This window comes from Carassius auratus, chromosome 13, assembly GCF_003368295.1.
Source record: "Carassius auratus strain Wakin chromosome 13, ASM336829v1, whole genome shotgun sequence".
NCBI lineage: Eukaryota > Metazoa > Chordata > Actinopteri > Cypriniformes > Cyprinidae > Carassius > Carassius auratus.
Window position 1 is genome coordinate 25,702,830 of NC_039255.1, and position 27,750 is coordinate 25,730,579.

Below are 27,750 nucleotides of genomic sequence, written 5' to 3' on the forward strand. Positions count from 1 at the left end.
GAGAAGGGGGAAAACAGCATTTCTAACTTTGGTTTGAATCCCTGAACCTTAGAATGTGGTTTCAGGGACCTGATCACAGTTTCTCTTGGGTGCATTTATAATTTGTAATTAAAATGTCTCTGGTGATTTATGCCAGCTTTTTCCAATCAATTAGTCTGCTTAAACCTCACATTCAGGTCTGCCTTCATCCAGTCATCAACTGATGTACAGAACCAAATCCTTCAGATGTACATCTGAAAACAGGAGAAGAAAACAATAAAAATAAAAATACACACACACACACGCACACACACACACACACACACACACATATATATATATATATATATATATATATATATATATATATATATATATATATATGTCTGTTCTCTTGGTTTCACATTCTTACATGGCAGTTCATTTGCAGCAGGCTTTTATCTGCTCTTAATGGTCCCAGCAGTAATCAGCTTCACTCAGGCTGAATTTAGTTGAGCCAAACTCTGACCGTGTTATTTACAAACCTCACTGTAAATCCTGCAGTCAAAAGTTTAGCTGGCATAGCATGAACACTAACCAAAACCCAAAAGAGGGATCTTTAAAACATACACCAAATATCTGAGAGTTTATGTCAAGTCATTGATTTGAAGTTGGTGCAAACAAACTGATTGTTGATGGCTCAAATGTAAATGACCACATATTAACCTGGCCCAGATTTCTATATGTAATACACAATAGCTCTATAAATGATTTTGTTCTTGCTTAGCAGCCTCCAGTGTCAGATATTTGAAGGTAGTATATAACGGCAAGGCATTACTGCACTCTTGACCATGTTTTCTACACAACTTCTATATTCTAGGTTTTTATTTATCATCTACAGAGCCCATATTGTGGACTAGCCTCCATATGCTGTGGTGTCCATGTGGTCTGCCTGTGGTTTTCATATACCCACCGTGAGCATTTTCACTCAGCCCTCGCCAGAACAGCCAGCTGTCCAACTGCCTTACATCTCCATGCTGTTTAAAGAACTGGCATCTGTTTTCAGTGTTTCAGACAGAGTGCTTCAGAGTGTTTGTGTGTGTGTGTGTGTAGATGAAAGATTTATTGTGCATTACATTAGTGATTGAGCATTAGCTGACAAAATGTTTTGTTATATGAATATCTGAACACACAAAACATCCAAAGAATGAACGGGTATCTGCTTGTGAACAAAAACCTTTTATTCTAGGGTCATGCAGTCTTTTTTATAGATATGAATGTGGGTAAGTTTCATAAATACAAAATAATTAAATGAATAAACAACATTTTTAAGAAAAAGCTGAAAAAAGGAATGAATTGGATTTAATAATTCATAATTGGCTTTTATAATAAATAGATGTAAATCTAAGCTGCTCTCTTTCTCTGGAGCTCTGAATAGCCTGCAGATTGAATGATGAGAGAACAGTAATGACAGAGATGACATGCCGATGTTCTGTACAGTAAGAAAGACTCATGTACTGTAGATGGAGAGTTTTGGTCGTGACCTTGATGACTGCTCACAGCTGTGTGTGTGTTTGGGGTGGGACTGAAGGAGGCAGTAACTTTCCCCCTCCAGCATCACACACACACACACACACAGACACACAGACACACACACTCTGACAGGTCGAGTGAAACTTTAATGCGCTGTGTTTCAAAGCTTCTCTGCACGTCAGCCGAGCAGCTCCAAAGGTAAGATCATCTCTCATTTCACTAACTTTCATGTGGTTTCAGTTTCACAGAGAAAAAAGCAAAAACATTTCCGATTAGTTTGAATTACCTGCGGCTTTGTGGTTCAGTCTTTTCTCCCTTTACACCCAGGATTTCTTCTAAAATCTTTCCTTAAGTAATTCCAGAGTCAGTGTCGCGTCACTGACAGATGTGTGCTTTAAGGAATGCACGGAGAGGCAAAGATCCAGTATTGATGCATGAGTTCAGTCGTATAGGGAGATGTACGTCATGCTGAACCTGCAGCCTCACGCCGCTGGGGAGAACCGTCGAGATCTTACAGCTCTGCTATAGTGATTCTGTCACACCGGCACATGTGTCTTGTGTTTATAACAGCAGTGAGGAATCACTAAGAGCTTGATCAGGCTTGTAGTGAGTGAAGGATGTGTGTAGAGGAGATGTGAAGGAAGCATTAGGTCATAAGAAAATGTTTTGTTGTATTTTTATAGTAAGACTTTTGATAATAGTGTGGTAAATGTATCCTGGGATTGAAGCGATGTGGCTTGGAAAACCTTGAAATACCAGAACAAAGGCTAATCACTGCTGAATAAAAGCAAAAATAATGTTTTTTGTGTGTGTGTCATACCTGGCCGATGTGTGAAAGGCTTGTTTCGTAAGAACAATAGAATAATGAATGGGGCAGTTTTGGCAGTCCAAGAGTGCTTATAGAAGTTATGGTGCTTATTTCATGTTTTAGCTTATATATTTCTATTATCATAACAGTCTGTGTAATTCTGATTGTTGAACAGTAAACTTTGAAGAGCCAGCTTTGTGAACATATTTTGATTATGTATCTAGTAGAAAGACCCATAAGCAGCAACCTTTTATTTTGGGTATGCCATTTGTGTCTCCATGCTGAAATAAGTAAGGGGTTAACCTTTGTATCTATCAGAGTGTCCGTTTTTGTCTATTCTCCATACATTTCCGAATCACCATACATTCCTGTCCATTTACTCTATATACAAAGTGAAAAATAATAAAATAAAAATAAAAACATCCTAAAATTATTTTCTTTCAGGGGGGTTATTATATTTGTTAAAATAATTCAAGTGACCTTTAGTTTAACAAAACTTTACAGTGGAGACAAACTATGAGGTCATATTTAAATGCCATTAACTACTAAAAAGTTCATGAAAAGTTTATAAAAGTTCTTACTGATCTGCAGCTTTCCTTTTCTGAAAAAAAAAAATGTTGTCAATGAGAATGGCCCTCCTCCTGTTTTGACTGGACACCCATGAGCATTAGTAATGACTAAACAAGCATGTGCATCATCTTGCAGTTTTTCTTTTCTTTTTTTTTTTTTGCTCCAGACATGAGTGATTCCTCAGATCATGTGTTTTTGAGGAGAATGTTGTGTAACATTACTAAGTGATCAGGCACACTATTTCCACCTGCTGTGTAAGAAAACAGTTGAAATAATAATAATAATAATAATAATACATTATATATATATATATATATATATATATATATATATATATATATATATATATATATATATAATGAGAATATGGTCACAGGCAAACACACAGACACAGAAATTAAGTAGTTCAACTATTATATTAATGCTCATTAAGCATGTTCACACACACTTAGAGATTACTGAAATAAATGGTAGGTAACAAAATGCTTACTGCAAGTCTTCTCTTTATAAGAGTTCATATATAATTTTTGGGTTACACTGTATTAATAATGTGGCAAAAAAAAAAAAAACTGCTATGTGTATAAAAAAGTGGTGTGTAATAATTAGGGGTGACCCCACATAGTGGACGATTTGATGCTTCGATTCAAGGAGTCTGATTCGACTACCAATCTCACAGTCGAATATTCGCGGGGTGTTATGATTATGCCATCCTGACTATATGTGAGCGCTCAAATGTCTGATTTCACACAGAACTTGCGGTTTTCTCCCAACAAGTTAATATGCAGCCTATTATGATAAAGCCGTGGATAAGAATCTGAAAAGAAAGAAGCTTCAAATAAATATTTTAAAGTGTGTGAATAAATCCAACCACCCCTAGAGATTTGTTTCACTTTCCATAATCATTTAAAACTTTACCAAGACTCAAACTGACACAAGCAGAGACTGGATGTTTTTGAACAGGAGGGGTACAAGTGATTTCAAATCATTTCAGCCAGTGTATATATATCGTGGATATATTCTTTACCTGATATAAGATGCATTTGGTTTTGAGTCAAGCGTTTCATTCTAGTGCTACGGTGATATCTCTTCAGCGCACAGCGTGAGCAGGTCAAATTACAAAATATTAATAACTATGACTGGACTGTCACACCAATACCATTATAATGAGAACACCATTATAATAAAACGCTGTGAATTTTTAGAGTTTAGCTTCCGTGTTTCTGCACATTGTTTCGTGAAGAACACATCCACAAAATGAGTTCATTCAGAGCCGCACAGACACGTTCATTTGCATTCGGGCTCTTCCAAAAGTAAAACACTGAAAAGCACTATTTTAGTGAGACAAATGAGCCCGTTAATGGTCCTCTGCTGCCTTTCAGTGGTTATAATGGCAATTTCAGGGAGTTTGGCATAGAAAATGTAGTGTTTTTAAGCCCTTTCCGGTCAAAGATCGTCAACGGCCCCATATTATTATTGTTTCAATTTAACAGCACGTTAAACATCATACTCTTACTTGATCTGGAGAAACTGTGCATCAATTGAAAGTTTAAAGATTCTAGCTTTGATCTTTGAATACTGTTTTGATAAAACGTTGTTGCAGTAACAGTAATTTAATAATTTATGTCAGGAGTGCAAAATAATAAATATGTATATATGTATAAATATGAGTAATTTTTTAAATATAAATTCACTGAACAGCGTCAATAAGGTTTTATAGTCCAAAGCTGCATATACATGGATATATATATATGGATATATTTACTCATGTTTACTTCATATTTCTTAAGACAGAATCATGATTTGTATTCATTTTCCAGTATTTTACGCGATCTGATGATAATGATAATAGTCTTCCGTGTGCGCGCTGCCGCTGACAGAGACCTGATTCATCTGTGTCTTGTCCATCATTACTGTGCATCATATCCCGCCCATTCCCTGTACACTTCCGTGTTGATATCTGATCATAACAACACAGAGAAACCTCTGTACCCACGAAATATCCAAATAATAAACATTAGTAAATGGTTTGTATTTGATTTCCTTGAGATTTTTGGCATTTTAATAACAGTATTGAAAATGTACATCTGAAATGCTAATTTGTGCAGTGATATAAATGGCTATAAATAGCATATTTATACATAAAGTGAGTTTTGAGTGTACTAATAATTTAATAAATAGTCTTATGTAGCTTGATGCTAATGTTAGCTCTAATGCAGCTACATAGCAGGTGCAGTTCTTCATAATGCATTTTGCCATAATAATTCACATTAGATCATAAGAAAATGTTTTGTTGTATTTTTATAGTAAGACTTTTGATAAAATGTACCTGGGATTGAAGCAATGTGGCTTGGTAAACCATGAAATACCAGAACAAAGGCTAATAACGGCTGAATAAAAATGAAATAATAATTCTAAAAGAATTGAGGATTTTTTGTCATACCTGGCCGATGTGTGAAAGGCTCGTTTCATAAGAACAATAGAATAATGAATGGGGCAGTTTTGGCAGTCCAAACATGAGATAATCGCACTCCAAGAGTGCTTATAGGGGTCATAAATAAATTTGATTAGCCTTTTATGAGCCTTCTCTAAAAACACACAACATGGTCTGAGAAAATGTTTCATAAAATTTACAGTTTGTGAGATTATGTTCAAAATGAAGTATTAGTAGACTTGTGGCTTTAGCCTCATATGTTTCTAAAACAATATCCTACATAAATATATATATTTTAATATATTTAAAAAACGTTTTTAATATTTTAATTTTTTGTTTTCATGTTTTAGCTTATATTTTTCTATTATCATATGTATCTAGTAAGAAAGGCCCATAAGCAGCAACCTTTTATTTTGGGTATGTCATTTGTGTCTCCATGCTGAAATAAGTAAGGGGTTAACCTTTGTATCTATCAGAGTGTCCGTTTTTGTCTATTTTCCATACATTTTTGCATGCTTTTTTAGAATCATATGATGCATGAGTTGACATAGTTTTGAGGTTCATTTAATGATTTATAGGCTTTGGGGTATATGTGACCACACCCATTTTCTAAATGACTTTGTTATCCAAAGGGCAAAGTTCAACATGTTTTTGATAATTACTGACCTAGACTTTTTTTTGAGGTTAAGTGTAAAACCTAGGAGTAGTTTGCAAAAGTATGTTTTCTAAATAATGTCAAATATTAAAAAAACTATTTAATTGACAGCAGTGGTCCAAGAGGCAAAGTTGTCCAGAAAGAGGAGACTGATTCTTTTGCTATAGAACGTCTAAGGTTACACCTGTAACCATGGTTACCTGATAAGAGGAATGAGACTCTGCATTCCCAGAGTTATGGGGGACACCTCCAAATGACCGGTGTCTGAAATATCACAATGAACTTGACATTGGCAGGCGGCAGCCTTTGATGTCACAAAGGGTGCGGCCGAGAGAATAAAAGGGCACCTGTAAACTATTTCATCCACTTCTTGTCTTGTGTTCATGTGTGGACTCCATGTGGACATTGGATTGTCTGCTCGTTCTGGGCTTTAAGAAGAGTAGAAGCTCATTTATCTCAAAATTCCTCCCTAATCCAATGATATCGTTACACTGAATGACCATAGTGCCAGAAAAAATAAAACTATATGTGGTGAAGGCCCTATAGGGGAGAAAACACAAGATGAAACATGAGTTCAATTTGAGTTCAACAAGTTCCTAAATCCCCTGTAAATTCAACTCTTACTGTGAGGTATGTCATTGTGGCTGTTAATGAGGCAGACTCTGCCTGTCTTGGGGCCCAGAAAGACCTTTGGGTGTCAGAAAGTGCTGGGGACAGGGGTGCAATTAGTGGGGAGGGTCTATCTGAAGTTGTCATGGTAACCAGATACATTCCATCAGATTTCCTACAAAGGTTGCCTCAAGCACAGAAATATACCGTAGAAGTCTCATTTATACTGATGTACATATTAGGATACTAGCTTATCAGTGTCCATTCTTAAAGGGTTATGCTGATTCAAGCAGTGTCTTTGTCCGGGGTAAACAGGTACAGAAGCACCTAGGTCTCTACAAGTAGTGCATTAAACAGTCATTGCAATCGGGATGGGATCTGCGATGTACAGTGGGGCAGAAGTACAATCAATCAATCAATCCTGAAGTGGTTGGAAGTGTCTGTTGGGCAATTGAGTTGCAAAATATCCAGAGAGCTTCGTAAAACAAGGGTTTAAGCAGTGCTGCCATTAAGAAACCAGTTGAATTCAGGACCAGTGTACAAAAATACACCATGAATGGAGCACAAAATCTGGATCCCTGAAATAGAGAATTTAAAATAACATGATCTCATGAGTTATCTTTCACTGTATTTCCTATAACCTGACTGGTTTACTGGTTTAGAGAAAGCCAGCTGAAAGTGGTCTTAACATTGTGCTAGTCTCATTAACCTCACAAGGCTTCTTTTTTTCTTTTTTTATCATTGTTTCTGGTAAAATGTGAATCCGTCATGCTAACTGCTCTTCTAGACTAACTGTGGAGGGTGTTATTCTACTACCGTTCCACTTCTCATCCATGTCCCGAAACATCATATCATTTAGCTTGCACATATCCTCTATGGATGTTGGTGAAGGAAACACATTTTATATAAACACATATTATATATAAGTGTCTGTAAATGTATCTCTTTTTTTCTGTTGGATTACAGGAAGCAATACACAAGCTAAAGAGAACATCTGACCATATTTACACTCCTGCTGAGGAGCTCAAGATGAGTAGACCAACTCTCACTGCTGTCTTTGTAGGTAGGTTTGTTTGTATATAAATAAATGCATGTTTTGTTTGTTTGTTTTATTCACTTTTACATTTTAAGGTCCAATTCTCACTATAAACAAACATTTTACTATGACTTTTGGATTAGGGATGGTAAAATGGTGGAAAATAAAGCACACCCGAGGTGGTGATAATTCAGTGGTCCTGTAGACCTTGCTTCATATATTCAGTTCAGCAACAGTTCAGTGGGTGTGCAGCAGTTGTAGTAATTGGACAGCCTACATTTAAGTTTAAATAACACATTTGAAGAAATGGAGTGTAATATGAAAGATTTTAGAGGTGTACACCTGGTCCCTTGTGAATTAATGCAGGTTTTTATTTCATTTGTACCTGCTCAAGCATCAAGAATTGAAAGCCCCTCTCAGTTATTTATAAGTAGTCCACATGACAAAATAATAGCTGAAATTACACAAATTACCCCATTCAACATCAGGGAGGTAGAGGTGGAAGGAAAGAGTGTTTGGGAGATAAGGCTCTTGCACATGTTTGCAGTTCTGCTGCTACTTTGAGTTCTTAGACTCCAGGAATAGTCGTAATTACAGTCTTACTTGCCTGTAGAGAATGTAAAAAAACAAAAAAAACAAAAAAGGATTATGTTGTCTCGTAATTTGCTTTTCTATCACATTCTGTATGATCTATGTTCCTAGCATTTTTGCTGACTTCCAGTGGGGCAAAGCCAAATGACAAGAACAAAAAGCCAAAACAAGGTAGCTGCAATAATTATGCTGATAGTAATATGCATATCTGGGACATATGTTACTACATTATGTTCTTCTGACAGTGCCTCTGCTTTCCAGTTGTTCCAGCAATAGATTGTGATATGCGGGCTGGGAAGATCAATCTCCCAGAATTTATTGTCCAGTGTCCAGCTAACTGCAGGCAGACCAAGGAGAAGGTGTTTGGGACGGGTGTATTTGCCTCCATATCCAGTATCTGCAATGCTGCCATTCACAGGTGAGCACTAACATTACGCAGTCCGTGAGACACAGTATTCACTGAGATAAATTAGCAAGGATGTGTACCAAGCAAAAATTAGTTACCCCAAATGAAGTTATTGCATCTCTAGTAGTTGTTGGGGTGCAAGAAGCAGCTTTATCAGATTTTTCTAAACATTTCATTGGTCAAAGAGTGTAGAAAAACTGTATATGAGGCTATGGATCTACCTCTGAAAGGAAGAAAACTTTCACGGCCTTCCATGCTCTGTGAGCGCCTGATCACGAATCATCTGTTTCATGGTTAAGTGTAATCACAGCATGCTGGGAAGTTTTAGAGAGTAAGAGAATTTAGATGAAGGGTCAGGTTCTGACCCTATAAAACTTGATTAATGATCAAAATAACACAGGGGGATGAAAGGTAAATCTGCACAAAACGTGTGTGACTCCTCAACAAATACTCTTGGCTTGGGAGGTTGTGCTAGTTTATCAATTGCTATGATGCTCCAGTCAGTGTACATGTGGGAGATGTGGGCTGCTGGGTTTCTGGTTTGCATCTTTTACATGATCTCCTGTTCCTCTAATAAATTGGGTCAGAAATTAGCCAACATTACTGTATAAGCAGTATGCAGCCAGTAAAAGGCAGATGGCATGCATTTACTTTGGATGGTTTTCTTATTTCATACACTGTGCTCAGAAGTGATCAAGTCCTCTTTGCCACTGGATCTCAGTCAAATTGATGTCACATATCTGAGCTGATTTGATTCAGCCAATGCACAGCATGACATTCTTATTTATTTCTAGCATTTTTACTCAGTTTTCACTGTAAGCAAATAAAGCTACCCAAATCACTACAGATCTCAGAGGTCTCACATGCATGGTGTTTTTTCTGGTGTTTTGTTGTCAGCGGAGTCATCACTAACTCTGGAGGAAAGGTAATTGTGATGAAGATGGCAGGACAGGCGACCTACAAGGGTAGCTTTGCCAACGGTGTCCACTCTCTGTCCTTACCCTACCGGAGAGAAGCATTTTCTGTCTCAGGTAGAGTAGACCTTACTCTGAACACACACTGTTGGAAAACACTTACAGTACATGTATTGGCAAACAGGCTCTGTATATAGCAATTTCATATGAGATGTACTTTCTCACATTGCTTACATTCTTTTTGTTGCTTTTTTATATTGGATTTATATTTGTGTCAGTGGGTAAACCAAAGAAGGGGATGATCTACCCATCCACTCTGGTCTTTGTACCCTCAAAACCCCCTGCTGTGACAAAAGGTAAGCAGTTTTATCCAGCTAGTAATGCTCATTTATGTGTTTTTATGTCATTAAGCCTTTCCTCTAACTCAAACGGTAATGCATGGAGCTAGAAATGCCAAGCTCATGGGTTCAGTTCCCAGGGAATGCACAATAGCTAAAAGCAAATATTAGGATACAAGGATGAAAGCATCTCCCAAATACATAAATGGAAATGTTGCGCTCATAAATTGGGGTGAATGTAGTATGTAGTAATGCAGTTTAATTTAGTTAAAATAAAAGAAGCATTTGTAAATAATACATTAAAGGGGGGGTGAAATGCTCGTTTTCACTCAATATCCTGTTAATCTTGAGTACCTATAGAGTAGTACTGCATCCTTCATAACTCCAAAAAGTCTTTATTTTTATTATATTTATAAGAGAAATATAGTCTGTACCGATTTTTCCCGTAAAAACACGAGCGACTGGAGGCGTGACGTGTGGGCGGAGCTAAAGAATCACGAGCGCCAGTAGGATTTTGCGTTGAGAGCATGTGGAAGCTGTGACATTACCGTGAGGGAAAACCCATCATCCAAAACAAACCATGGCTTACAGTCAGATTCAGCCGTTTATTTATGATCCAGAATCAGATCCCGAGGCTGAAACTGAACGAAAGCAGCAGCAGCAACGACTCGCTCCGAGCAGGGCTCGAACCCGGGTCTCCGGCATGGGAGGGGACGCACTAACAAGGAGGCAGAGATATTTGAAGCAGTTTTACTCACCGCCTGCGGTTCCAACACACGATCATGACCCTTTTTCCTTGGGATTGCATCATCCTTAAGAAATAAACGATACACAAATGCGTCGTCAAACTGGGCCTTGTTTGTAAAACAAGCATCTTCGAAATGCAGGGAACAAACACAAACACTTGCACAACTCCGTTGATGCTCTGTAAAAATAAACTCCATCCACTGGTCCCTTAATGCTGTTTCTCTTTTGGTAATCTGTGCAGGGTTGTCTTGCCCTGGCAACCAAAAACACACTCCTTTTGTGACATTTCGCGACGCTCTCTCTCTGATCAGTGAATGCCTGTTGTGCTCTCAGTGCTCTGCTATACGGGACCCATATAAGGAAATTCCGCTCCATCTAACGTCACACAGAGCCATACTCGAAAAAAAAACTTTCCGAAACTTGTGACAAACCGGAAGGAGTATTTTGAGAACAAAAATACTCCTTCAAATGTACAACTTAATTTTTGAAACTTTGTCCATGTTTAGCATGGGAATCCAACTCTTTAACAGTGTAAAAAACTCAGTATGCATGAAATAGCATTTCACCCCCCCCCCCCCTTTAATATTTGCATTTCCTTAAGTAAATAAAATTGCCGTTAAAGACGTTTAATACTAGTTTATTATTTTTTCATTTTTTTTATTTTTTATTATTATTATTTATTTATTTATAAAAAAAAAATTGTTTTGTAAAATGGTTCATGAAATTCTGAGTAGACAGACATCTAGCTAATATCAGAACAAGATCACTGGGAGATCAATTCTACCAGTCTAGGTCAAACTTCCAATCTTAAATCTTCTAAAAACAAAAAGTGGAAAGCATGTCTACGGAGGTCCCATCTGTGGATCCATATTCACAATCGTCCAGTTCCTCACTTCATTAGCAGCTCATCTTCCATTCATGTTTTTCTGAGGTGATCCCAAAGACCGTTTGTACACTACAGTGTCACCAATGACAGAGCCGAGCACCACTGCAGCCCCGCCCACAACCAGTCATGTGACCACACCCATCACCACAGCCCCACCCATTACTACATTAGCCACGCCGAGGACCACTGTTCGCGAGGCAGGTGAGCCAGTCTTTTATATATCTGATCCCTTTATCAATTAAAAGAATCATAGTTTATAATAGTAAAATCAATGGCATGCTTTTATCCATTTGTTCTGGGGTCAGTTTTTCAGTATCCTACTGAAATGAGCATCCTGTCTGGACGAAATGGATCAGGTTCCCTCTCTATCCGTCCTCTTTCCTTTCTAGTTTCTAAAGAAACCTCTTTCTTTCTGATCTAGGCAGCAGTCACCCGTATTTCAGCTCTGTTGCACGTAAGTCAAGCAGGCATGTTGAAGCCTCCCTCACGTGGCATGTGTGTTCTTGTGCCTGCTGTCTGCTGTCATATAATATTATTCAGGGCCCACTGGGTGTGTTTTAGTGGTTTACAGAACTAATGGTCTCTTGCAGTTTTCCTTTGGCTCTTTGTTTTTGAAGCATCCGTCTGTGTTTTCGGGGTGTAGATGGTGTTAGTTCCACACTGTGATGTATTTCTGAGTAAAAAAGATATTTAATGAGTATAAAATTGTAGGGTGACAACTGTAAAGTGGTTGGAGCATATTTTGGGGGTACCATATTTTGACACAGTTTTTTTTTTTTTTTTAGAATAACATTCACTGATGAGTCCTGTTTATGTTGACTGTAAGGTTGCTGTTACAGCTGAAAAAGAAACATAGAATATGTCTAGTGCTTCAATATTTGTTTTCTCTAAATACTGCATGTAGGACAGTCACAGAGCGCCCAAGGAAAGGGTCCAACACCAGGTATGTCTAACTTTGACACTGTCTGTAGGCCTTCCTTCCTCTGTCAGTAACACAAGCCCTTAACTCTCACCATTATATTTGTGGAAAGCATTTAGAGGCAGCTCCGTCTATGCCAATAGGTTTTCAACTCGCATAAACACAGGTAAACCACACTCCAATTACTCTGACTGTGTGTCCTGTCTTGTGATGCTTGCTTGTTGTGTTTAAGGTTTGTTGTACTCTAGTACTTTTTTTTTCAAAGAGAACAGGTATATTGTTTAAGGTTTTGCTGGTGATTGTTTGTGTCCTGTTCAGCTAGATGAGTGCTGTAGACCTCACTTGCTGTTTTCCTCCATTATTCTTGGCTATTCCTCTCTTGTATGTGTTTGTTATGTCAATTCAAATATAAAACCGTTTCAAAATCTGTATATGTCAAACTTTCTTCTGCCAGCTGGTGGCGCTCTGACTGTGAACCACAATAGCCACATTCATCCTCCACCAATCTGATCATTTTCATTACCCTGTGATTACTTAGCTGACTCCTTACTAGAAACTCTTACCCGTAGATTGTCCTGTCTTCTGTCTTCGTCTGTCTTTGTGGTTACCTGTTGCACTATCCTGCAACTGCAAGATAGAAAGACTATTACTGAGTTTGATGAAATTCTAAGATGAAAAACTCAGTAGCCCCTTTCACACTGCACATTGGTCCAGGAAAATTGCCAGAGTGCCTTCTGTGTGAACACAAACACGTCCTAGGGTTGGAGACCTAGTAAGATGGCCGGGTTCAGTACTGGAAGGCACCCTGTGTGAACAAAAGCCAGAACCAATGCCGTAACAGATGTGTCATAATGATTATGTAGTTGTCGGGCGACTCTTTGAGTGGGTGTTTTCAATATTACAACCCTGCAGTGCCAGAGGGGCTAGTCTGTGTTTTAAATGCAGAGAGTGGGGTTCTCATGTAAACAAAATATAACAAAATAAACAGAAACGTGCACAAACTGGAGCTCCTCAGTATCTGCGCTGAAGATGAGATCGTTCGCCAGCTCAGTGGAACGGAGCATGCTGCAGTTGTGTATGAGCAAATTAAAAACATGCATGAGTCGTGTAAACAGAGTTGGAGCTTTTAGCATCTGCTGACGCCTCTGTGCTCTAAGTCTAGCTGCTTCATATTGTTTCGATGCACACATTACACATCACATCCTGATGTCAGGTGTCATTACGACCTTTACAGGTTGTGTCTGAACATACGCACTGATTCTGGGAAGTCACTGGCAGTGTGAATGAACCGAAATCGAACAATCTGGGAACCATTTCCGGGACACATTGCACGTGTATTTTCCAGAATCTCAGTGTGAAAGGGGTCAGAGACTCACCTGTTGACATCGCTTGTTTCACACATTACCTGTTAATCAACCATATTGTCGAATTTACCTCAGTGTATCCTTCTCTGTTGGTGATGATATAATTCCTGTTTTCCACAGCTAATAGTTGAGGACAAAGTGCACTTACAACTATACCCAGACAGAACATGGTGTTTTGCAAATATGAAAGGCGCAGTCCTTAGAATATCACGTTGGTTAATTCGGTTCTTCAAGCGCACCTGTTGTTGATGATTAGTATGGCTGGATTGAGTTATCTCAAACCCATACTTGGAATTGGTTATCTGCATTTAACCCATTCAAGTGCACACACACAGCAGTGAGAAGTGAACACACTTGAACACACACCTGGAGCAGTGGGCAGCTATATTTCTAGGTAGGGAGGAAGATAATGCTGTTAATTAACTCTTCCAAACTACAACTCTTGCCAGCACCAAGACTTGAACCTGTGTCCTTTGGGTTATAAGTCCAACCCTCTAACCATTAGGCCACAGCTGCCCCAGTATTTGCACCCATAATGCACTCAGCTGCCCCATAATTGCAAGATCATGTTATCTCCATCTCCTGTGCTCCATCAAGCCACTGCCATAATATCTGTCATAATAACTTTACATTATCTGTATAGCATGTGTAAGACTCTTTCAGTGAGTAAAACTGGCTGTGTCAATAGTATTTAAGACTACACAACTATATTATATTATCTTTTAATTTAATTTTTAAATCATTATTAATTTAAATTATTGTTCCTGGATTAGTAAAGAAGCGGTGGTTGTGGACAGGCTTTAAAAAGATGCATGCCTGCTCCTGAAGGTTCAAGCTCATGGACCTGTTGCTATGACAGAAACTTCAGAATGAGCTTCGAAGAACCGAACAATCCAAGATCATACCAAACCATCAACAACCAAATCCAGCTGAGTTAGTGATGTAGGAAGAACAGGCCCCATGTGGCTTGTCTTGAATGTGTTTGTATGTTGACAGCAGGTGTGCACAGGCCAGAGACCATGATCCGAAGACAGCCACATGTTTCCTCAGCCTCAGGTTCGCATGACTCATTCATTCAGTTCAGACTTCATTCTGTAGCAGCTGTGATGCAGGCGTGAGCTTTGCTTTCTTCTCTCTTGGATATTTTTCCATCTGTTTAACATTAAGCAGTTTTCAGTCGGATACAGCCGCAGTCTGAGAGGAAGCAGCACACGGTGCAGTCTAATCCCAGTAAGTAACAGCAGATGTCTTTGCATGTGTGCTGATACATATCAAACAACACAACTGAAACTCTAATGCCCTTTTTGATTAGAGGAATCAGGTAAAAATATGTCTGAAATTTGCACCTTAAGACATAGCAAGGCTCCCTAGTAAACAGGCCCAAATCATACTTGCCAGTAAATAGATATCGAGCACATCTCGGTTATATTTACTTACAGCTTTATCAGCTTACTAGAGTGACATCAGGTAAGTTAAAGGTAAGGGTAAGGTAACTTAGATGAGGGACTACATACCATCATTCGGCATGAACGAGGCTTTTATGTTCCTCGCAGATTCTTGAAACTTTCCTCAGACACAAAATATCCATTCCTTTTATACAACAATTCAATAAACAAGTCGTTTAAATCGTTTTTTTAGACACAATATTGGCACTTACTTTGTCTAATTATGCTCCACTGGCAATAAAACCAATACTGTCAAATAAAGTCAAAGCTGAATTGACAGTTGTGTATCTGAACAACACACAGTTGTTTTTGAACACGTCACTGAAGTGAGTAAGACACGCAAGATCTCAAAAGTCTGTAGTATACGGTAGTTCTCCAGCACATAGTCCATCTGCTCCAGGAAGAGAAGTTGGTTGACTGGTAAATCCATTTCGACAGGGAGAGGAGAAAAAAAAGGGTCTGCTATTCTGACATGGGATGTCCAGTATAATGCGCAAGACGAAAGAGTCCAATAAAGTAATTTTAACAGATCCTCAGGCAGAACAGAACAACCACATAGGTACAAAACAACAGCAGAGGTCATGTCATTACAGTACTGTCTCTGCAATGGAGCAGCTCTAATGCTATTAAATTACAGATGATGAACCATAGAGCAAAAACATGAAGAAAAAAATTTACAAAAACTTGTCAAATATATTTTAATGGGCATAATTAAGTGTGAAAATAACTAAGGATATCAGTCAAACTAAAAATTATTCAGAGACCAGATTAAATTTTTTAGTGGGTGCAGGACAATATAGTTAATTTATGTAAGTGAGCATAGCAAAATGAAGTAAACTGTGACAAATTACACCTAAAAATTCTTCAAAGAGTGGACTACCAGTAAAAGTGATACAAATTTGGGACCAAAAATTATTCAGATCAAGTCTGGTGAAAGAAATTGAAGTTTAGGTTTGCATGAAGCTGGATGACATCATGCCCATGTAGGAGACTACAGACCGTCATTAAGAATAAGAGTTGCCCAAATAAGTGATGATGGCTGTGTAAAAACTGTCATACTAACAGAGGTCTGAATCATTTTTAGTTGGTTGTAATTCACTACATACCTTTCTGTCAAAGTTTTCTAACATTATCAAGCTATGTTTATTCTGACACAATTTGACAAGAGGGTAACACTTTAGAATAAGGTTCCATTAGTTAATGTATTAATTAACATGAACTAAGCAAGAACAATCCTTCTACATCATTTATAAGTCTTAGTTCATGTTAATTTCAACATTTACTAATGCATTATTTAAATCAAAAGTTGTGCTTGTTAACATTAGTTAATGCACTGTGAATTACCATGAACTAACAATGAATAACGTCCCTAGGTTACGTATGTAACCCTAGTTCCTCGAGGGAACGAGACGCTGCGTCGAGCGCTTTTGGGGAACGCCTTTGGCAAGAACAACTCTGAATATCGTGTGCAATCAGTCCAATGGAAGAGCGTGGCGTCACGGGCGGGGTGACGCAGCGACCAGGAAGCTATAAAGGCACCTGCCACACAGCTGACTTCAGCTTCGAGTAGGGAAGCAAGCGCAGGCAGGGTGCCGGGAGTATGGCTCTGCGACGCAGCGTCTCGTTCCCTCGAGGAACTAGGGTTACATACGTAACCTAGGGACGTTCCTCTTCGGGAACTCGAGCTGCGTCGAGCGCTTTTGGGGAACGATGTGCCAACGCTGCCAGACTACCAAACCCCTGCCTAGTGTGTATCCGAAGAGCACAGCTAAGGCGAGAGGACAGAAGAGCCAGGAGCGGCTTGCATATCAAGATTGTAAAATCTGGCGAATGTAGAGGGCGTGGACCACCCCGCAGCGTTGCAGATGTCCAAGAGGGACACACCTGCTAGAAAGGCCTTAGAGGCAGCCATACTCCGTGTAGAGTGAGCCTTGGCTCCCAAAGAAAGGGGAAGACCAGAGGACTCATAGGACTCGTTGATAGCCTCGACTATCCAACGACTAAGGGTCTGCTTAGAGGCAGGGGAACCCTTTTTAGGAGGACCGTAGCAAACAAGCAATTGGTCAGGTTTTCTCCACAACAGCTCTGTGGACGTATGTGTCCAGTCCTCGAACTGGACTCATACAGTTTAGCTTCACCTGGTCTGGCTCCCGAAAGGGAGGAGGACAGAAGGCCTGCAGTACTATGGGTTGTGGCGTAACAGAGGGAACTTTAGGAATGTAACCCGCTCGAGGGTATAAAAATGCTTTGGCCATACCAGGGGCAAAGTCTAAGTAGGTAGGGGCCACCGAGGGGGCCTGACAGTAATATTCATGAATCGGCTCAAATGGAGCTTTACAAAGAGCCTCTAACACCACAACCAAGTCCCAGGGGGAACACGGGACCGTACTGGAGGTCTCAGCGCACCGTGGAGGAAACGTGTAACTAGGGGGGTGTCTACCCACTGACTGACCATTGAAAGGGACGTGGTAAGCAGCTATGACCGCCACGTACACCTTTAAGGTGGAGTGAGTTAACCCCGCAGAGAGCCTAGCTTGGAGAAACTCCAGAACTGTACCAACTGGGCAGTTAGCAGGGTCAAGCTGGCGGTCTCTGCACCATGAGGAGAAGGGTTTCAACCTCAGGGCGTACAGTTTCCTCGTAGAGGGAGCTCTGGATTGGAGTGTGGGGGTCTCAACAACCTCGGTTGGGAGACTGGAAACTATGAGCTGTGCCCCCTCAGGGGCTACACAGACAACTTCCACAACTCCGGGCGAGGGTGAATATTTTGCCCTACGCCTGAGAGAGCAGATCTGTCCTGATCGGAATCACCCATGGAGAGCCGTCAAGGAGAGATTAGATCTGCGAGCCATACTGGGCTCGGCCAGAACGGGGCTACTAACAACAGACGGACCCCGTCCCGGCGTACTCTCGCCAGAACTCCCGGGAGCAGAGCGATAGGGGGAAAAGCGTACGGACGAAGCCTCGGCCAGGTCTGTACCATAGCGTCCAGTCCCAAAGGAGCTGGATGAACTAGAGAGAAACAGAGGGGACATTGCAATATCTCTTGAGTCGCAAAGAGGTCCAAAAACTCTCCATATCTACTTCACCTTAGGGTGAAGCCCCCGGGTCTCGACCCCTGTCTCGACAGTATGTCTGCTCCCACAGTCAATCTCCCAGGAATATACACTGCTCCGAACGAGAGGAGTTTGTCCTGGGACCACAGAAGGATCTGGTGTGCCAGCTTGTACAAGGGGCACGGATGCCGATCTCTCTGGTGACTGATATAAGAGATCGCCAATGTGTTGTCGGTGCGCACCAACACATGGTGACCTCTCAGGTCTGGGAGGAAATATTTCAATGATCGATGCACAGGTAGCATCTTTAGACAACTGGTATGCCATGTCAGATGGCGACCGCTCCACAGACCGCGGGCAGGGTGGCCACTCATGACCGCACTCCAACCGGTGAGGGACGCGTCTGTCGCTAGCGTTACACGGCGACCAAGAGCTCCCAACACCGGGCCCTGATTCAAGAACCAAGGTTTCTTCCATATGTCTAAGGCACGAAGGCATCGCCGCGTGACCTGAATAGTTCGGAAAGGATTTCCCCTCGGGGAAAACCCCTTGGTCTTGAGCCACCACTGAAGGGGCCTCATGTGCAGGAGACCAAAAGGTATCACGTTGGACGCAGCTGCCATGAGCCCTAACAGTCTCTGAAACTGCTTCACAGTGAGTGACTGGCCTTCTTTGACTCTCTTGACTGATGTGAGGATCGACTCGATCCGAGCAGGAGACATACGTGCCTGCATCGTGGTCGAATCCCATACTACGCCTAGATAGGTGGTTCTCTAAAGTGGAGAAAGTACACTCTTCTTGGCATTCAGTCTCAAACCCAGCTCCCCCATATGGGCGAGAACAACACCTCGATGTCGAACCGCCATCTGCTCTGATTGAGCTAGAATCAACCAATCGTCGATATAATTTAGAATGCGGATGCCCTGCATACGGAGGGATACCAGAGCCGCATCTACACATTACGTGAACGTGCGGGGTGAAAGTGCAAGGCCAAAGGGAAGTACTCGATATTGGTAGGCTTTGCCCCTGAAAGCGAACCTCAGAGACTTCCTGTGTTGTGGAAGGATGGATATGTGGAAGTATGCGTCTTTGAGATCTATTGTGACAAACCAGTCCTCGGATCTGATTTGAGCTACATCCTGTTTGACAGTGAGCATTTTGAACTTCAGTGACATAACTGAGAGGTTTAGATGACGTAAGTCTAAGATCGGACGCAACCCCCCATCCTTCTTTGGAACTATGAAATACCGGTTGTAAAACCCGGATTCCCTGTCTAGAGGAGGGACCACCTCGATGGCCGCCTTCCTTATTAGGGTATTCACTTCTTGTTCCATCACCAGAGCCTGCTGGGGGCCGACTACTGTCGATGTAACCCCATTGAATGTCGGCGGTGGATGGCCGAACTGAATGCGATAGCCTCTTTCTACCGTGTGCAGGACCCATTGAGATACATTTGGCAGTAGTTTTCACGCTGCTAACTGATGTACTAAGGGAATCAGTCCCTCGAGACTGACCTCTGGTGTAAGAGGCCCCCGAAGGGGCGGCGAGCGTCTCAGCTCCGCTACGCTCACGAGCGGAAATAACTGAGAGCAGTGCTCGCTGGAAGCGGCTGCACCCTGAAACTCTGGCAGGGTTGGCAGACCCACCTCCCGAGGGCACTGAGGTGAGACAGGCACCGTATAATGAGGTGGACACCGCTCTACCCCAGTAGGGGCCGCCCTCTGTAGTCGTGACTGAAATGCGTCATGACTTCTTGGCCGTGGACCTCCCAGCCTGACATCTTAGATTGGGATTAGGCTGAGAAGTCGTCGGCCCAGAGCTTTGCTCTGTCTGTACATGGAGGGGCAGCTCCCGCCCAGCAGTCCCTCCAGTACATCTAACTTCACATGTTCAATAACTGTCATTATATTCCTCAGAATTTAATGCAATCAAACAATCAGACAAGTAAACACGGTCTGGATTGTGATACAATTCACATTGAAGTGATATATTGAACTTCTTGAAGTTAGATAACGGTCATTAGATTCCTCAGAATCAAATGAAATTCAGCAATCAGACAAGTAAACACGGTCTAGATTGAGATAAAGTACACATTGAAGTGCTGACTTCTCAAAGTCATTATATTTCTTATAATTTTTAAACAATCAGACAAGTAAACACGGTCTGGATTGTGATACAATACACATTGAAGTGATATATTAACTTTTCAGTTATTAAATTTCGTAGAATTTAATGAAATCAAAACAATCAGACAAGTGAACACGGTCTAGATTGTGACAAAGTACACATTGAAGTGATAGAACTAACTCCTACTTTTTTAAATGGAGTTTAAGCAACCAGACAAGCGGTCGGGTATGGAAAATTCACATCAAAACTGAAAATGATGTAATACACGCGTTGCCTCGACAGCGCGCGAATAATTAGTCACACAAACAATATTAATCCCCTCGGAGACTTAAATAGCTGCTTGTATAATGTTAGGCATAACACTGTTTATTGTATATGCTTATGCAACTTTATGTTTGTGCAACTAAAAGCTCGCCGACGCCCTCCGTATCAATCTCCTCGGAGAAAGAAAGGTGGCGCGTCAAGCCCGATGCTCGGGGGGGAAGAACCGAAGCTCGGGCTTCCGAATCCCGGAATCAGGCAGATCTGATGGGTAAGGTAGGAGATAAGGACGTGCCCGTCTCCATTCCCTCCAACAGATCGATCTGCGAACCCAACGAATGCCGGCGCCGTTCCGCCTCGGCGAAAACGGGACCGGTATCGCGAGGAACGCTGGCGAAGGCTCTCTCCTCGAAGAGAGCCCTCCGGGATCGAAGCGTACACAACGGCCGGGCAGTCGGCTCCCTCGAGAGCCGACTCAGCGTGCTTCGATCCCAGGCAAACCACGCATAGACTGTTTGTATCCCCACTCGTGATGTACGTGGGCAGGGAGGAACAAACAATCCATAGCGCAATCTGGAATCGCCCTCCAATTGTCGTGTCTTTGCTTTGCTCTTAGGCATTATGTTGTTTATTGGGACAGACAACAATAAATAAGACTCACAAGACAGACTTTAGACATGCACACACAGAGCGCTTGCTGAAAGACGCGAAGCTGAAGTCAGCTGTGTGGCAGGTGCCTTTATAGCTTCCTGGTCGCTGCGTCACCCCGCCCGTGACGCCACGCTCTTCCATTGGACTGATTGCACACGATATTCAGAGTTGTTCTTGCCAAAGGCGTTCCCCAAAAGCGCTCGACGCAGCTCGAGTTCCCGAAGAGGAACTGTATTTTCATTAACTAACATTAACGAAGATGAATAAATACAGTAATAAATGTATTATTCATTGTTTGTTCATGTTAATTAACACATTAACTAACATTAACTAATGGAACCTTATTCTAAAGTGTTACCGACAAGAGTTCTTGTCATATTTTATAACCATCTTCTAAACTATAGAGAATAAACTGTGATAATGTGAAATGTTGAAAGTGTCTGAATACATTTTGGTTTGACTGTATCTATGTAACAAATTAAGTTAACCAACTGACATTATACATAATCTTTTGGTTTCTGTACCCAATATAAAAAATTAAAAAAAACAATACAAATTCAATAAAAATATCGGTATCAGTACTCTGTATTGAGTACTGTAGATGTAGGTGAGTACTGGAAAAAGTGCATCCCTAGTGGATCGGTGAATCCCTAATATTAATATAAAATAGTTCCTTGCTATATTACTTTGTTCTAAAGTCGCCTTTCTAAAAGTCCATTTGATGTAAAGTATTGTGAATAGTTTCTTAATCTCCCTATTTAGCATTTGCGAGAAGAGATTGGCCGCACCCTGCATACGCACGACCTGATGTGTCCTCTGGGACCAGAAGACCAACAGGTATCATAATCATAATGCAGGTCTCTCATCATCCAGTTCAATAACAGAACCCTCATAAGTGAGCAATAAAGAAGACATAAACGTCGACTAAATATTATTTAAATCAATACAAATATTTAATTTTTATTCTTCTTTTCCAAGTGAATATCCATAAACACATAATAATTAATGCTAATCAAAATCTGACCTAAGACCGTACCCTAACTTTCTGTGTTCAGATAGTAGCCACTCTGTGTCAAACACAGGCAATAAATGGAGCAGAATGAGTACTGGTGATCCCGCAGGTAAGAGATTCATCTACTGTTATATGTCCACGCTAGTATCAGAGGACAATATAAAGAAACCCATAAATCTGATTTATGGCTTTATATGCATAGCACATGTCTGTTTTTGATATCACCATAGCATCATATCACAGGTTCCTGTAAATGGGCCGTCCCTCTAGCATCCCACCAGCTTTTAAGTTAGTTTCAAAGTCCATGCCAATGTGCAACCCATATGATATCAAAAACATTCAGAGCACCATGCGTTTCTGCTGGAGCTGGAGCTTTATGACTAACTTCTTCCTCCATGTCAGAGAATAGGTGGTAAGCTACAGGTTCTGTATTCTTTTTGACAGCCCCTGAATACGCAGGTTTTTTTTTTTTCTTTGCTGACGCATTCACACGGCATTATGGGTATATTTTCCATAATGCATTATGCTGATCTAACTGTTCCTGCAAATGCTGCCTCTATTCTGCAGTTCTTGACCCAAGGCCTGATAACACAGAGAATGAGCACCGGCTGCATAACTTTGAACAGTATCGTAAGTATTTTCATTTCAATGTGGAATAATACATTTATCGGGAATGCACCAAAAAGAGTATCTGTACTCATTTAGTACATGCTATAAAACAAATCATGCCTGGATTAATGACAAAAAAAAATGAACAGCATTTGGCAGGCTCCCATCTTTACTGTATATTTGTCAAAAGGTCAGGCCTTATGGCCGTGAAATGATAGCTGTGAGCACACCTCCAGTGAGTATGTGACTGGTTGTGTAACTGTAGTGAGGAGGGGTCAGCATTACTGTGAGTCACTGTGTCTTTGTGAAACTGGAGGCCTGATTCGTATGTACATGATTTCTGTTTTCAGCTCCTGAGCCAGAAGAAAACAAGACTCTATCTAAGATACCCCAACCCAGAGGTGTGGCAAAGTCCACAGTTTTCTCATAATACTGCTATATAGTCCTGCTTCAAAACTATGACTAAATACAGGATGTTTTTATAAAACGGTAAAGACAAAAAAAAAAAAAAAAAAAAAAAAAAAAAAAAAAATGAAAATGATATTGATGGCCGGCAAAGTGTTAATAAAGACTTATTTTCATGTGGTCCTCGCACAATACTATTTTATGACCACAACACACTTTTACCATGGAAGTTGGAAATTGGTGAAAATTGCATGTTATCTTTTATTTAGTACTGTCATGAATGAGCAACTTCACATAACAGATGTTTATATACTGTATACTCCACAAGTTGAAATAATAATTCCTGGAGGTTATTTTTATTGTATTGTATTTTTATTTTATTTTGTGATAGTTGTTCATGAGTCCCTTGTTTGTCCTGAATCGTTAAACTGCCTGCTGTTCTTCAGAAAAATCCTCAAGCTCCAGTACATTCTTTGTTTTTCCAGCATCCTTTTCATACACTTCATACACAACACTTCCCTACAATGACTGTGTGATTTTGAGATCCATCTTGTCAAACTGAGGACAATTGAGGGACTCATTCATAGCTATTACAAAAGGTGAAATCATTTACTGATGCTGAAGAAGAAAACCCAATGCAGTAAGAGCCGGAGGGTGGATGATCAGGGTAAATTGTCCTTACTTTGTCTTTTGGTTCTGAGGTGCAGTACTCAATAAATCATGCTGCTTTATTAAGTATTTATTACATGGTTTGCAATCAAAAGTGGGTCTTACAGACTTTCCCCAGTTAAAGCACTCTTTTTCAGTAACATAGGCAAATGATTTTATTTTAAATTTGGACTTTATAATATAGTCATACAAATAGTTCTTTAAAGTACTACAGATAACATACAGTATTTTCCTGACATTTAATTGATTCATCCTCTCATCTCCCAGGTTTCTGCGCACGAGGGCACAACTGAACATTCCTTCATGATCTTCCAAACTGTCACTGATTATGAGACTTTTATTCACTTCCTCTCATGGCTCTCGTTTTATTCTCATCTTATCTTTATAGATTGTAAAGTTGATATTGCATTCCTCATGGATGGCAGCTGGAGCATTGGGAAACGTCGTTTTAAGATTCAGAAAGACTTCCTTGTGGAGGTTTCTCAGGTCATCGATGTGGGTGTAGCTGGAGCCATGATGGGCATCATCCAATACGGGTGTGTTCCCCGTGCCAGAAAATACTCAAATACTTGAAGTATTAATAAAAACAAGTGAGGGACTGTCACATAAAACCAAAATTCAAGTTTTGGTAGATATTCTTATGTAAAATTTGGTTTCAGCATACATAAATTTTCACTCATTTGGATAGCAACTGAGACAAAGAGTATCAATATACTGACAGTGTCTACAATAAAAACACATTTACACAAGAACATTACATGTGTATAAATGTGTATGAATCCTTTAGTGATCGTACAATATTGAATTCAATGAAATTATCACATGATTTAATTTAGATATATTATTCATTGAACTCAATCATCTATAGTGGAACATTTGCAAATCACTAAATTAAGCTTCATGCTTTAAATACATTCATATTATGCATTTTAGTATGTACACGTTGTACCAAAACACACATGTACTGTACAAATGTAGATCATCCTCATATAATGTGTCAACATTTTATTTCTGATCCAGGGATGATCCGGTCACAGAATTCAGTCTTAAACAGTTCTCCAGCTCCAAGGACCTGAAGCCGGCCATCAGCAAAATAGTCCAGAAGGGCGGTCTGTCCAATGTAGGTGAGTGAATAACCCTGGACTATACCCTAAAGGCCAAAGAGCAGAAGTCATCACATGGTGTCACTGAATTTCACGGTTTGCACATCTCCGTTCCAGTTAGATCTAAATCTGAGCTGGCAACTGTAGCTAAATTACAGGGCTGGTGCCACTCTGTGGTGTTTTTGTCTAAGCTGACCAAATGCCTGAGGTTTATCCAACCTAGATATTACTTTTCACATTGGTTCTATGGTTTGTGTTATAGATAGTGTCTCACTTTAATATAACAGTGGAATCCTGTGAAACAGTAGCTGCTCTCTCTAGCAGAGCTATAAAGTCAAAGATAGCCTGGGGACAACATTATCTGCTTTGATGAATCTGGTTGGACGATGTTTAATCAGTACCATAGCCCTTCATCTTCTGTATATGATTTACACAAACCTGCTTGTTTGGACTCTGAGATCCCTGAGGGCTGAAGTGTCCCCCAAAACTATGTGGGCACTAAAGTCATAAAGTCACTATGTGCCTGACCAAACTCTGCAGACAGACTCAGTGATTTCAGTGACCAGCATTGACTCATCCAGACTGTAAAATGGGGCAAAAATATAGGCAAAAGTTGTAACTACCTTAATGCAGAAACATTTAGTTTAAGGTGTGCCTTACATTCACCAGTACTTTTTTCGGGGTCCATTTCATGTGGCATTTCAAAAGCTACAGACATTTTTGAACAATCATTTAAAAGTGGTGGGAAAAAAGATAAAGAGACATTTTGCAGTTTTAATAACTGTTGCATTGATAGTTTTCAGCAGTGGCACTCTTGCCTCTTCCTGAAGTCCTGGAAGCATTTAAGGAAATCACTTCAGGGCAGAGACTGGACCCGAAACAGTGCTGCAATTGAGTGTTTACAGGGAGGAAGGCTAATGGAACTGTAGCTGTTTTGTTCTGATTCTGGCTCTGTGGTCCTTTAAGGGAAGGCCCTCTCCTACATCAACAAGCATTTCTTCAGTGATGCTAATGGGAACAGAGGTGGGGCGCCCAATGTGGCTGTGGTCCTGGTGGACGGCTGGCCCACTGACAAAGTGGAGGAGGCCTCGCGTCTGGCCAGAGAGTCAGGTATCAACATCTTCTTTGTCACCATCGAGGGCCCAGATGAGAATGAAAAACAGAACGTGGTGGAGACCAACTTTGTTGAAAAGGTATCAATATTGATTTAAGGTTGGGTGTACAGTTTTACACATATGGAATTTCATGGCAAATGAAAGCAATTTGGGGACACAGAGGAAACTTTATTTCTTATTTTGGCCTTTAGGCAGTGTGCAGAACCAATGGCTTCTTCTCACTTCCTATCACAAGCTGGTTCGCCTTGCGCAAAGAAGTGCAGTCTCTGGTGAAGCGCGTGTGTGACACAGACCAGCTGGTGTGCAGTAAGACCTGTCTTAACGCCAACGACATTGCCTTCGTCATCGACGGCTCCAGCAGCGTGGGAACCGGAAACTTCCGGACCGTGCTCCAGTTTGTCGCTAACGTGACTCAGGAATTTGAGATCTCGGACACGGATACGCGTGTAGGAATCATTCAGTACACGTATGAACAGAGGCTTGAGTTTGCTTTTGGTCAACACAACAACAAAGCTGATCTGCTGAATGCTATCAAGCGTATAAACTACTGGAGCGGAGGTACCAGCACAGGAGCCGCCATCACATATGCTGCAGATCAACTCTTCAGCAAATCCAAACCCAACAAGCGCAAGATCATGATTGTCATCACAGACGGACGCTCCTACGATGACGTGCGGGCCCCGGCTTTGGCGGTACATCGTAAAGGTGAGTGTGTCTCTAGGTCAGCACCTGAGGTGCTTTCTGGAACAGTCAGTGACTGCTCTATAGCAATGTTGTTCCAGGATGTAGATCCAGAAACATGAGTAAATCACATTAAATGGCAGAATACACTGTAGCTACACATTCTGAGCCCTAATTAAATATTTCTGAATGATAAATGTACTTAAATGTATTTATGGTGTCTGTAGTGTTTAAAGATGTGATGGAAGCTGACTTCCAGACCAGCGCTGCCTACATTTTTTTAAATTATTGTACTCTCCCATATCTCATGCACTAGGTGTGATCGCGTACTCCATTGGTATAGCCTGGGCCGCACAGGACGAGCTGGAATACATCGCCACCGACCCCGACAGAGAGCACTCTTTCTTTGTGGATGAGTTTGACAACCTCTACAAGTTTGTACAAAAGATTATTCACAACATCTGCAATGAGTTCAACTCCCAACCTCGTAACTGAACCAGGCCTACAGATGAAAACTGTGGAATATCACCAAAAATCCAAGGAGTAAGTGTATTACCACACAGTTAGAATACAGTGTTACAAATGTAGCATTCTGTAGATAGAAGCCTTACTTTCTGGATCAAAACCTCAGACGCCAGCATGTTTCCAGATTATTATTATCATCATTATTATTGTTATTATTTTTTTTGCAATTTAAACAAAATACAGTGTGAAATGGTAAAGATGGCAGTGGATGTGGGTACTGTGATTCTGGATTAACACATGACGGACAATAATACACAATAATAGAGAACAATTTATATATATATATATATATATATATATATATATATATATATATATATATATAT

General features: G+C 40.6%; 1 protein-coding gene across 2 annotated transcripts; it reads left to right on the forward strand.

The window, feature by feature from the left end:
* The first annotated feature begins 1,606 nt into the window (after positions 1 to 1,606).
* Positions 1,607 to 27,671, forward strand: vit (vitrin). 2 transcript variants are annotated; one of them, XM_026279296.1, is made up of 21 exons: positions 1,607 to 1,689; positions 7,531 to 7,627; positions 8,303 to 8,362; positions 8,453 to 8,609; positions 9,495 to 9,628; positions 9,790 to 9,867; positions 11,528 to 11,683; positions 11,904 to 11,936; positions 12,387 to 12,425; positions 12,514 to 12,567; positions 14,762 to 14,821; positions 14,936 to 14,995; positions 22,068 to 22,142; positions 22,361 to 22,426; positions 22,885 to 22,947; positions 23,277 to 23,327; positions 24,389 to 24,536; positions 25,021 to 25,124; positions 26,070 to 26,296; positions 26,410 to 26,923; positions 27,216 to 27,671. In XM_026279296.1, exons 2-21 carry the CDS (start codon positions 7,594 to 7,596, stop codon positions 27,392 to 27,394), a joined length of 2,292 nt encoding a protein of 763 aa, XP_026135081.1. In that variant the 5' UTR covers positions 1,607 to 1,689; positions 7,531 to 7,593; the 3' UTR covers positions 27,395 to 27,671. The 2 variants fall into 2 exon arrangements, with proteins under 2 accessions (XP_026135081.1, XP_026135082.1); XM_026279297.1 differs by having other exon boundaries at positions 14,765 to 14,821; positions 27,216 to 27,394.
* The last annotated feature ends 79 nt before the right edge of the window (positions 27,672 to 27,750 follow it).